At 37.6% G+C, this 13,368-nt stretch overlaps 1 protein-coding gene across 1 annotated transcript in view; it reads right to left on the reverse strand.

Moving 5' to 3' along the window:
- Window positions 1-2,330: 2,330 nt before the first annotated feature.
- LOC126501679 (aldo-keto reductase family 1 member C15) overlaps window positions 2,331-13,368 on the reverse strand; it is a 29,169-nt gene continuing 18,131 nt past the window's right edge. The window contains exons 6-9 of the mRNA XM_050142475.1: window positions 10,268-10,377; window positions 7,208-7,373; window positions 5,061-5,143; window positions 2,331-2,584 (exon numbers count right to left, since the gene is read on the reverse strand). Coding sequence (XP_049998432.1) covers window positions 2,542-2,584; window positions 5,061-5,143; window positions 7,208-7,373; window positions 10,268-10,377 — 402 coding nt within the window. The 3' untranslated portion in view covers window positions 2,331-2,541. The remainder of the gene's footprint in view (window positions 2,585-5,060; window positions 5,144-7,207; window positions 7,374-10,267; window positions 10,378-13,368) is intronic.

Below are 13,368 nucleotides of genomic sequence, written 5' to 3' on the forward strand. Positions count from 1 at the left end.
AGGAAGGAAGGAAGGAAGGAAGGAAGGAAGGAAGGAAGGAAGGAAGGAAGGAAGGAAGGAAGGAAGGAAAAAAACAAGAAGGGAAGGAAGGAAGGAAGGAAGGAAGGAAGGAAGGAAGGAAGGAAGGAAGGAAGGAAGGAAAGGAGGAAAGAAGGAAATAGCAACTAACATTCCCACTCTGCTACCATTCTTCCCACTCTTCAATTTACTTCAAATAATTGTCAAGAAATGGAAGGTCAAGATTATAATCTTTCTTACAAACCAATAAACTAGTTAGATATGTTTTGTACATGGTGGCAGAAACCCTGAAACTCCTGGGTAAGGGATAAGTGAGAATTTGTTGCTCAAAAGTAAGGTCACTTTTGCATCATTTACTGAATTTCTAGGTTTCAGAGCATGAAGTGAAATAATTCAATGGCACATGAACATTCAGTAGGTTGAGTAAAACGAGTAATGGGAACCCATATTATTTACAATGAACAGTAAGCATGGCTGCCTCTTTAACAAGGAGATTAGTTGTTTACTTTATTAGACATGATTCACATTTCCTTGCAGGGAGATGCTGTCTCTACACGTCAAGATTGTTCAATATGCAAACTTGTTGAATAAATGTAGAATGAAGCACAGTCAGTCCCTCCACTTGTCACATGTAAAAACAATGTAGAAATGATAGCAGGTAGATACTCATATGTTCCTAACCCTAGGCACAGAACACATGTCAATTGTTAGTACTAGAAGAACATGTGACAGTTTCTTCTACATGTGTATCCCTTTATTAGCTGATAACATCCAGTGAAAGATGACACATCCAAAATTATTTTGGTAGCACAACTAATCTTAAGAGGTTTCTGTTTTTGGCGTTTATTTGTTTTTTGCTTGGTTGTTTGATTGGTTGGTTAGTTGGTTAGTTAGTTGTTTGGTTGTTTGTTTGGTCGAGTGGTCAGTTGGTTGGTTGGTTGGTTGGTTGGTTGGTTGGTTGGTTGGTATGGTTGGTTTTTTTAGGACACTATGTTGGATGGATAGGGAAGGGAATGGATCTGGGAAGAGGTGAGGATAAATATGCATTGCCTGAGATTTCTGTCCCGCCTGGTCCTGGAACTGTTCAGTCCCAATGAAATACACAGAGGTCTACATTTATCATAAACTGGTTGGTCTATTAGCTCAGGCCTCTTATTAACTCTTACAGCCTACATTAACCCAGAATTCTTGTCTGTGTCAGCAACATGGCTTGGTATCTTTGATGAGCAAGGCTTTCTCATGTTGCTTCCTCTGCATCTGGGTTAGGACTGCAGAATCAGCCATTTCTCTTCCAAGAATTCTGCTGTTTCTGCCTGGCTACTGTCCAATCAGCATTTTATTAAACCAGTACAACTTACAAAACTTTACAGGGTACAAGACCATTGTCCCACAGCAAGTGTGAACACAATGCATACAAAATTCTCAAAGAACTGATTTTAAGAAAAAATAAAGATAAGGAACAGAATAAATAGTGAATAGAAAACAATGAAGAAAACAGAAAAACAAAAACAAAAATAAACAAAACATCAAAAAGTAAAATTTAAAAGAAAAATATAAGAGATTACAAAGAATTAGTTCCCAAATGATACTTAATTGATTTCTTTTTATCTTATTTTTGCTTTTTAATTATGTATATGTCTTGGGGAGCAGGTAAGTGCAAATGAATACATGTGCCCAAAGAGGCCAAAAGATGGACTTAGGTGTCCTAGAGTTACATGCAATTGCGCAGTGCCAACATGTTTGCTGTGAAGCACATCACAAGAACAGTAAACCCTCTTACCCGCTGAGCCTTCTCCAGTCCACCCCCTCCCCATTCCACCCTCACCATTTCTCATTGAATACTTTAGGTTTTAATTTGTTAGTAGCCTACTCTTTTCTGTAGACTTTCATATTCAAAATGTTCTTTCTTCTCTATATCTCTCTATTCCTCTTTCTCTCTCTTTCTCTCTCTCCCTTCTCTTCCCCTATGCCATTTATCTAAACAAAACTCCCCACTTAAAAATATTTATATGTAAACTTAGTTTAAATTTTCCTAATTTATTATAAAGCAGTACCTGGAGGAAAAACAGATATTCAACGAAATTTTGCTAGGTAATAAAAAAAAAAGAATGAATGCCACTGCCAAACCTGCTTCGATAACTAAGAAATCAAGTAAGTTAGTAAGACCTATTCTTTACAACTAGAAAAGTGCTCTAAAATTCTTGAATAAAGTTTGATAATTTATAAACATTACATTTAAAAGTATATTATCCATGTGTTGAAATTGATTTTAATTTTTAAAATAACAATGCAGTCATGAAATTACATAAAAGTTAAGAAAGACACATCAAATATTTCTTTTTATTTTATAAATTCTCTGTAATTTGTGTGGGTTTTTTTTTATCATCAAGAAAAACACTTGAGATTTGTGTAACATTTGACAAGCACATGGAGGCAGGAATCCTGCTTCTCAACCACTCCACCAAGTACAGATACACATTGTCTGGAGGGAGGAGAGTCTCTGTAATGTTTAACAGCTCATGCTCAATATTCTTCTAAAAATGGATAATAAGGGTGATCCACAGCACTGAAAGAGAAAAAGAAACACTGGTTGTTCACGAGTCACACCTCTGATAGACAAAATGAGGACAGTTATGACTTGAGAAGCCAGAAAAACTTCTGTGGACCCTGTCTTGCTAAATGCAAGAAAATACATCAGCAATTAAGGTTGTGAATCAACTGATTTAATTATTTTATTCTTAGAATTTTATTATGATTGTCTGTGTGCCAAGACATGCTTGTGGAGGTCAAAGGACACCTTTGATGTAGCTTGGTAAAAGACTGTCCCAGGGCAAATGTCAATGGACACTGAGAGGAGGAAGCTGAAAGAGAATTATGTTTTCCCTAGGACTTATTCATATCATCTTTGAGAGTTCATCTTCCACAAAGATTATTCAAAGTACATGTTATACTGCTTTAGTATGAACAAAGTTAGAATAGATTTTAGTGGAAACAAAGTTAAATAGTCTTGATGCACAGCTGTACATTCATTATTGTTGAATTCTCTTTTATTTCTCTTGCTTATAATACACATTAATGAGAAAGTATTTTCATGGGCCTCTGATATCATGAGCAATAATCTGTTCTCTGAGTATAATGAGCAGGTGAACCCTGAAGACATTCATTTTGGCCGAAGGTCATAGTGTATTCTTTAATATCAATTCACAGTGATGCAACTTTGACCATTTGGGGGGACAAGGTCGCATGTATTCTGTGTTTCAGTTGAACTCACTGTGTATCAAGGATGACCTTAAACTTCTCATCCTCCTATTTCTATCTCCCAGGGGCTGAGAATGATGGTTTAGGCTTTCATGTCTATTTTTATGTGTTGCTTAGGAAGTGATGAACCAACCAATATACAGCCCCAGATTGGCCAGTTTTGAAATGGGGTTGTCTTGGGTCTCGCTACATATCATGAACTTCAGAAGGAATTTCTCTCTTCTGAGGTCCATAGGGATGCCTTCCTCTGTTGCAAACCTATTCTGAAAATCAGGTGAGTCTTCTGCAATGACACTATATTAAAATACTTTCGTGTGTTGTTTCAGCTCACTGAAAAGCTGGCTCTGGAAGCAGAGTTGCCACTTCCTGCATTTAAGACCCAAAGTATTTTGTCTCTATGTATCCTCTGAGGCCTCTTGTCTACGGTTGGGCCCTTTGTCTAGGGTTGGGATCCCCCCCCCCCCCCCCCCCCGCCACCGCCCATGAAAAAACTCTGACAGGGAATGAAGAAAGCAGTGAAACAGCTAAATAGTGAAAACATCATGCTTTTGAGAACAGCGAGAGGTTTCCATAATGTAAATCGCCTGCCATGGGAAAAAGAAGCTGGAAGTTCAGCCATGGGAACTGCCTCATCTTCCCCTGTGACCTGCATATAATAATATACTGGCCTGCTGTGTGAACTCTGTTCCCATAGCACTTTGTTTACTCCCAAGAGGAGAATGTCTCCCACCTGCCAAGGAATGTCAAGGGTAAGATGTGTCCCCTCCCCTTATTAGCTGTGCAGCTTTGTGTGCTCAAAGGCATTATTCAAACAACCCCCTCCAGTCAAGAGATCTCCAGTCTCTTTAGCACTTCTAGTGATAAGAAATAATCTAAATGTTTTCCATAATTTCTCGCTCCCTCCTTTGAACTCTGAGCTTTCCATAATAAAGAAAACTTCACAGAATGTCAGCAAAGGCATTCTTGAGTAGCAGATCCTAGAGTCCCTGGTTCTGTTGAATCTAGTATTTGACTTCAATTCCTCACCACCAGTCACTGGTAGATCTCCATATTCCCAGGTCTCTGCTGAATGTTATAAACACCCATTTGGATACTGTTATCTTTTTCTTCTAGGGTTTGTTCTACTTGGAATCCTCACCCTAGGGGCTCACTCTTCTCTGCTCAGGACTGTCATTAGGAACTGCCTCAACTTCCCCAGTTGGATTTTGCTGGATGTTTGAACGCATCTAGTTTAGTAATGCAACCTTTCTGCTGTCATGTGCCCTTTTACCTAGAAGCCTCACTTAAGTAGGCCCTGTTCTCTGTTCGAGGCCCTCTCTATTGAGAACTTAGGCTGGTTGTTTTGTTTGTTTGTTTGTTTGTTTGTTTGTTTGTTTTTGTTTTAGTTTTTCGAGGCAGGGTTTCTCTGTGGCTTTGGAGCCTGTCCTGGAACTAGCTCTGTAGACCAGGCTGGTCTCGAACTCACAGAGATCCGCGTGCCTCCTGAGTGCTGGGATTAAAGGCGTGCGCCACCATCGCCCGGCTAGGCTGGTTGCTTTAAAGTTGCTGTCTCAATCAACTTCTGGATACTTTGAGTATGAAATTTCATTATGTTTGCAACCTATCTATCTATATATCTATCTATCACTACTTACTATTATATAAGTATTATGTGTATATATATGTAAACTCACTCATTCAAAAGCAAATGCTTAGCTACCTGGATCCTCTAGAACATCTTCATGGCTCACCTTCATGATACAAAAAGAAAATAACCCATAAAAGAGTCTAGAGGCATTACTTACAATGAAAATTTAGAATATCGAAAATTTCTGTTGAGGCCATCAATCACTTTCATGTCTTCTGGGGTCAATTCAAAATCAAACACCTAGAATGAAAGACAGATTCAGAAAAAATAATCAATAAATAAATAAGCCGTTGAAGTGTTCCTCTACCTAAAAATACAAGGGTGATAGCAACAAGGGTGACTTTAAGAGAAGAATTTTATTCACCATTGGCCTCCAGATGGCCCAGGTCTCAGAACTTTGGGCTAAATATGGCAGGACCTCCTTACCCATTTCTTTCCTACTTTGATCCACTTCACAAAAGAAAGACTCATCAACCCCTAATCTTAAGAATGGCAGGAAAAAAAGACTCCCAAATTAATTTTCAAATCTAGATGAAATATTAGACTTAGTCTCACCAAAATTTGTTGAACTTTTCTTCCTTTGCTACCCTGGAGTTTGATCTAGCTCTGAATAGACCCCTTCCCCAAGTCACAGAGCATAATCTAACTCCTCTCCAAGACTTGACTGTGTGGAAGAATATCTTCCCCTAATTCAACCATATCACTTGATCATCTCATGTTCTCAAACATTATCATACATTATTCTTTTTATGAAAAAACTTTTCTGATATTATGTATAATTTATATTTAGTTATATTATGTAAATTTATATATCTGTATAATCATCTATATCTATTAAATGTATCTGTGATGGTTAAATAGTCAACTTGACAGAATCTAGAACCATCAGTGAGATGCATCATAGGGCATGCCTGTGCTAATTGATATGAGAAGACCCATCTTGATTGTGGGTAGGATCATTCCCTGAGCAGGGGATCTTGGACTGCACAAAGCAGAGAAGAGATGAGCATGCATTCAACTGTCTCTACATTTGACTGTGTAAGCAATATGACCAGCTCCCTAAGGCTCCTGCCACTATAATTTCCCTGCGATGGTAGACAGTACCCTTGAGGTGTGATTCAGAATAAACCCTTTATTCCTAAGTTGCTTCTGCCAGAATATTTTATCACATCAGTAGGAAAAGAAACCAAGACACTGTCCATCCATCTGTCCACCAGAAGTCCTTCTGAAAAATACATTCTTTAAGTAATATGGCTGCCATATTGCAGGTGATCATGCTTACTAACACTTTGTTCCACCACTGATCCCTGATGTCCGGTGGTAGAAGAAGAGAAACAATTTCCACAAGTTATCCTCTGGTTACCCACTGTGTGCTGGTGAGTGTGTCCTCACACATACATACAGAAACTAAATATAGGGTAATTGCTTAACCTTATGGGATTTTAAACAAAACAAATGAAAAACCACTGACTAGATAGTGCACATAAGAAAGCAGTTAAGGAATAACTTTAATAATTGATTTCTTCATGTAGTCAATGATTAAATTTATCTAGTTTTTTTCTTCATAGAGAAAAAACAATGATTAAGGGGAAATGGCCATATATAACATCCCATACCTCAAAAAGCACACTAGTATATAAATAATTGTAAATTAATGGAAAACACACAGAGAACCATGGCCAGAACTATGCAAGTTTTAAGAAAAAAAGCAAAAATGTATTGGAATGTTGCAGTGAGTTAACCAACCAACAATCGTATTTGGATTTAATCTTTTAAAAAAAAAAAAAGATTCATTTATTTATTTATATAGTATCCTGCCTGTAGGCCAGAAGAGGGCACCAGATCTCATTATGGGTGGTTGTGATTCACCATGTGGTTGCTGGGAATTGAACTCAGGACCTCTGGAAGAGCAGTCAGTGCTCTTAACCACTGAGCCATCTCTCTAGCCTTTGGATTTAATCTTGATCCAAATTGTAGTCCTTAATACAAACAGGGATTTGAAAAGCATAGAATACAAAGAATAGAAATGAAGGTATTTAAAGTTCTCTGCCTTCTGAAAAGAATCTCCCAACCAACTGAAGTAATGGAGATGCAATACAGCTTGTTAAAGAAATTGTAAAAGTCAAAACTAGTATGGAGGAAACCAGGCTTTTGCCCAAGGCATTCTCTGCAGCCCTTTCAAGCTGCTGTCTGTAGCACATGGCAGCAATGCATGGGAGCAAATAAATAGAAAGTATTCCCATGTGAGGGAAATTGACCCACCCCCCCCCAACTCCAACTGGAGAAATGGCTCTGGATCTTTACCTCGAAGTTCTCTTTGATTCTCTTCTCATTGAAGCTCTTGGCCAAAGCTACCACACCCCTCTGTAGCTGGTAGCGCAGGGCAACCTGGCCTGGAGTTCGGCTGTGTTTCTTGGCAATGGTCTTTAAGATGGGTTCCTCCAGAAGGTATGGGCTATCGCTGCTTACCCTGAAAAAAATTCAGACATAAACTCACAGAGATAACAAATCTGGAATGTGTTGCCCCCTTACCTATATTCCCAGACCTTTGAAAAGTACAATATAGTATAATTAAAGCAGAATTTTGTAAGTATTCACAGAGATTTATTTTTTATTGTAGAAATTGCAAACAACTATGTTACCCGTTAATAGATGGGAAGATAAATACTGTGTACGATAGGTATCCATATAATAGAATATAACAGAAATACAGATACTCCCTTTCATCCTCAGAGGGTCTGGGAATAGCACTGATCCCAATATATACTATAAATCTGTATATATATATATATATATATGAAATGATACTTTTCCAACTTATATTTGATGAATAAGTGAATCTTATGTTTGATGGTATACAAAGCTAGCATGAATTTCCTTTTTCTTCTTGATAATTTCAGAATAGAAGATTCACGCTTTTCATATATTTTAAAAATCTCAGTGTATAAATTTTCTCTTTCATTAAGCTGAGAACTTGCCCATTATCAAATGAAGTAAGTGCCTCTTTTTGCCCAATCCAGGTTTCAAGCACTCCTATTCTCATGCTTTTGAATCTTTATTAAGTAAAATAAAGGTTCATTAAACACAAGCCCTGCCATGCTATGATGGTTGTCCTGATAAACCAAACAACAAACAAGTGAATAGCTAACATGGAGTAGATTTAGTGAGAACACACTGAAAAAGGACAATCCTTGTCCCAGACAGCCTGTGATTTCATCAAGTTACTTAGAATAATATGCAATTTCAAATTAAGAATTGCATATTTCTAGAATTTTTCCATTGATCATTTCAAGATACTATTAATTGATAACTAAAAGTATGAAAAGGAAAGAAAAAGAAAGAAAGGAAAGAAGGAAGGAAGGAAGGAAGGAAGGAAGGAAGGAAGGAAGGAAGGAAGGAAGGAAAAGAGAAAAAGAAAAAGACAAAAAGAAAGACAGAAAGACAGACAGATGGAGAAGGAGGGAGAGGAAGTAAGGAAAGAATTCAGAATTGCTATAAAATTTCATGAGCTCAGGTAATTGTGCTGACACAGGCCAAAAAAAAAAAAAAAAAGCACCAACATGTGAATTCCAGACAGGCATGGGAGCAACGTCTGCAATCCTACACTTGGGAGACTGAAGCAGGAGGTCCCCATCCATGAGTTTGAAGACAGCTGCTCTACATAGCATGATCCTAATTCAATCCATTCCCCTCACCCATAAGCACAGCATTCCTACAGAACACGCAAAACTTCTCTAGAGCAAAAGAGCAGTGCAAAAATTAATAGTCTGACAAGTGGTGAAAAAGTGTCAGAAGTAATAAGAACTTAAAGGCATACAAAAAGCTATTTTTTATTATTGATTAACTTCTGTTTTATTTTGCTTTACTTAAGAAAACCAAGCTTTTACATTAAAGGCTACACTCTATTAAAATCTCAGGACAAAAGACAATGTCTTTGACAGTCATCAAATGTCTTCTTTCTCATGCTCTGTCTTAGCTATGGTTTCTATTGCTATGATAAAGCATCATGACAAACACAGCCTGGGAAGGAGAGGGCTTGACTCATCTTACACTTCCCCATCACAGTCCATCCTCAAAGGGGTTCACAGCTGGAGCTGAAGCAGAGGTCATCGAGGAAGGTGGCCACTGCCTTACTCAACTTGCTCTCTTATACAGCACATGACCACAATGGTGGCCACACCCACAGTGGGCTGGGTCCTCACACATCAATTATTAATAAAGACAACACTATACAGACTTGCCAATTGGCCAATCTTATGGAGAAAATTTTTTTAGTTATGATTTCCTCCTCTTACCAGATAAGTCTAGGCATGTGTCAAGTTAACCAAAATAAAAAAGAAAAGAAGAAAAATAATAAAGAAAAAGAGAACAAAAAAAAGAAAGAAAAAAAAGAAAAAAAATCAACCTCTGTGGGCAGAACCCAGAATTCAGTAATAAATGTAATACCAGTACTATTTTTCAAAGCCTAGTTATAATTTCCTCTTCCTACCAGATAAGTCTAGGCATGTGTCAAGTGTCAAGTTAACAAAAGAAAGGAAGAAAGAAAAAAAGAAAGAAAGAAAGAAAGAAAGGAAGAAGAAGAAGAAGAAGAAGAAGAAGAAGAAGAAGAAGAAGAAGAAGAAGAAAAAGAAGAAAGAAAGAAAGAAAGAAAGGAAGGAAGGAAGGAAGGAAGGAAGGAAGAAAGAAAGAGAAACTATCAATCAGTGTGGGCATATGCAAATCTACTGCCTCTGAGTCTACAAACAGAACTCAGAATTCACTGATAAATGTAATAGCAGTACTATTATCATAAGCCTATGGAATTTTTTAACATATCAATGCACATACAATTATAAGTTCATGAATTCAGCTGCATATATCCCTTGAAAAATCTCTTGTAACATGTTAGATACTCTGCAAGTCAATATCACCACTTTGAAAGACATCATGTTTTCTTCTGGGAATTCTCTTTTGGGTTTCTGTATAACATCAGCTGATATTATGAGGGAAGATGGTTCTAAGTCCATCCTAAATTAAACATTAAATATTGCAGAAATAAGGAAGTTTCTAGAAAGGATGTGAATGTGGGTTTTACATTCCACCCACTTGTCAAAATGGTCTGGCTAGGATATATGTAGTGTCATCTCTGTAAACTGGGCCTTAAAATCTATTTTTAGAACTATGCTTATTAGTGCTGCAAACAGGTAGAATTATAAAGCAAGGATAAAAGACCACTAGAGAGCCTGAAGTTCAACCCTGGTGCATAAGAACTGCTGTACTGTTAAATTGTTTCTTCGTAGTTGAACTTTTCCGCAAGGTTAAAAGTTAATGTTTGTCAACACGGAATAATTGACATAACGAAATAAAGTCCAATGGTCTCATTACCAGGTTGGGTCTCTGTGGGATCCCAGGGCACTGTAGGCAACTAGAACAATGTCTTTGGACTTGCAGAACTCCAGGAGTTTGCTCTGGTTGAGATATGGGTGACATTCTACCTGTAAATTTCCAAAACAAAGCAGTATTAGAATGTATGAGCCAACAATGTCATGCAGTTTTTAAAAGTGCCTTAAGGGCAGATCTACTTCTATACTGACTTAAGTATAATATGTTTCAAATTTTCCCTGAAATACTTTCTTCTGTCCTTTTATTAATATTTGAAGATTAAAATCTCCCATTTCCAAATTGCAGTCTCTGTCAGTTTCTACAGAATGAAGCTATAGCCTGTTAGAGCAAGGACTGGGTATACCTGTGGGTGAGAAGACTACAAGCTGAAGATAAAACCTTTTGCCCCCTAGAGAGGGAAGAAGTGGCAGCCTTGTAGAAGGACCCAGTGTTCAGGGGAACAAAGAAGGGAAGAAAGATAAACAAGAGCAGCTGCACTGGATGGGGAAATGCCGTGCCTTTTAGCCTTCAGGGACTCACATGGCTTTGGTCTTCTGTTTTCAAGCCTTTTACTCTGATCCTCAACGTATAAGAAATTCAAAAGCACCCTACTAAACTATCACAGTGATCAGTGACTAGTTTTCCCTATCATGTGGGGAACTTTAACAGGATAAAATGCTTGATTGCTTTCATAAACAGATCAAAGGAGAAAAGGGAGTGAGAGTGAGAACAGAGAACAGGAAGAAGGGAAATGGAGGAGTGAGGATGGAAAGGGGATACAAATACAAGAGAGTGAACCCCTGATTTCCAAAAAAACTTCATAGACATACCACCCAGTGGCAATGTTTGGCCATTTTACCTCCCTACTTTGAATCAATTTACTCTAAAAATTAACAAAAGCTATGTATGGGGTGGGGGGCTATCAGAGTAGTGGGGTGCATGCCTTTAATTTGAGCACCCAGGGAGAGAGAGGCAGGCAGACCTCTGTGAGTTCAAGACCAGTCTGGACTATAGAGCAAGTTCCAAGACAGGCTCCAAAGCCCCCCCACACACACACATTCACACAAATCCTTGTCTTAAGTAAGCAAAGAACTCTCAACAAAGGAATCTAAAATGGCTGAAAGGCACTTAAGGAAATGCTCAACATTCTTAGCCTTTAGAGAAACACAAATCCAAATAACTCTGAGATTCCATCTTATACCCATAATAATAGCCAAGACCAAAAACATTGATGACAGCTTATGCTTAAGAGGTTGTGGGGTAGAGGAAACACTCCTGAATTGGTGGGAATTCAAACTTGTACAGCTTTTTTGGAAATCAGTATTGTGATTTCTCAGAAAATTAGGAAACAACCTACCTCAAGACCCAGCAATATCACTTTTAGGTATATACCCAAAAAATGCTCCATAAGGACATGTCCACAACTATGTCCATAGAAACATTATTTGTCATACTCAGACCCTGAAACAATCTAAATGTCCCTCAATCAAAGAATTAATAAAGAAAATGTGGTATATTTACATAAAGAAGTACTATACAGCAGAAAAAAATAATGACATCTCGAAATTTGCAGGCAAATGAATGAATCTAGAAAAACATCATACTGATTGAGGTAAACTCAGACCCAGAAAGACAAGTATAATATGTACTCACTCATAAGTAGCTTTTAGACATAAAGCAAAGAAAACCTACAATTTACAACCTCAGAGAACCTAAACAATGAGGACTGTAAGAAAAACATACATGGTGGCTGGAGAGATAACTCAGAGGTTAAGAGCACTAGCTATTCTTCCAGAGGTCTTGAGTTCATCCCAGCAACCACATGGTGGCTCACAACCATCTGTAATGAGATGTGATACCCTCTTCTGGCCTACATGGATACATGCAGACAGAACACTGTATACATAATAAATAAATAAAGCTTTTAAAAAAAGAAAAACATACATGGATATAATCTACATTGGTAGTAGAAAAAGACAAGATCTCCTGAGTAAATTGGAAGTGTAGGGATTATTGGGAGGGCAGAAAGGGAAGTGGGAAAGAAAGAAGGGAAGCAGATAAAAATATATAGCTCAATAAAAACAATAAAAAAAAACTTGTTTTAAACAAATAAATAAGTATCTTACAAGATATAGTAACAAACACTTAGCTACTGGAAAGAGTAAGGCAGGAAGACTAAAATCTCAAGGCCAACCAGATCATTCAGAGAGAGCCTACCTCAAAATAATTTATTACAGACCCAAGCTAAAACTTAGTGTTGGAGCATTTGCCTACTGTGAGTGAGGCCTCTGGTTCAATCCCAAGTGCCATGAAAATAAAAAGACGTGATTATACTTTGTCACTCATGATGTTTAGTGATACCAATCTTTGCTGAAAGTGTAGGTGTTTAAACAGTGTTCAAGCAGTGTTAATTGTTTTAAACTATGTAATTTAAAATATGGGCTAAACCTATATGATGCCTGACTCAATACTTCAAATAGTATGTATAAGACAAATTTGTACAGAAGAGAAATTATTGCTTGAGTGCGTTGATGAGTGCAAATGAAGGAAGTTGTAGTCACACGATTCTCAGCGCATTTGTGGCTCTGAATTCTGCAAAGGTTAAAAGTCTTTGAAAGTTATTAAAAAATATTTTCATTCAAATTTAGGAAAGAAACCAATACAAATTATCTAGCGTGCCATGAGAACAATACAGCAGCAAGACAATTTTGCTGTGCTTTATTTCAATCATGTTTTATTAATGATTTTATATGATTTTCAGTACAGCACACATTGTATTACTGTGCAGTGGTATTCCTTCTAAGAATTGTGATTTCAGTCAATCAAACAGCCTTCCCCTGTCTTGTTCTTCCCTCTCTTGTCAACCTGAGCCATAACTGACATTTCCTGTCTCAGTGAAAATAGCTATAACCTAAATAGCTTGTTTGAAAAAGAGATTTGGGGAGTACCAAGTAAGGAAGAAGTTTGTGAAGAACAAAAGGTAAGGCACAGCCCAGGTGAACTAGAGCTCACCTGATTGCAAGTGGGCTTGTATTTCAGGCCTGGTTTGTTCAGAATCAATTCCAGCTGTTTTCGGTTGAAATTGGACACCCCGATGGACTTGG

Source organism: Alexandromys fortis, unplaced genomic scaffold, assembly GCF_014885135.2.
Source record: "Alexandromys fortis isolate MF-2015 unplaced genomic scaffold, M_Fortis_MF-2015_v1.1 scaffold_5, whole genome shotgun sequence".
Lineage (NCBI taxonomy): Eukaryota > Metazoa > Chordata > Mammalia > Rodentia > Cricetidae > Alexandromys > Alexandromys fortis.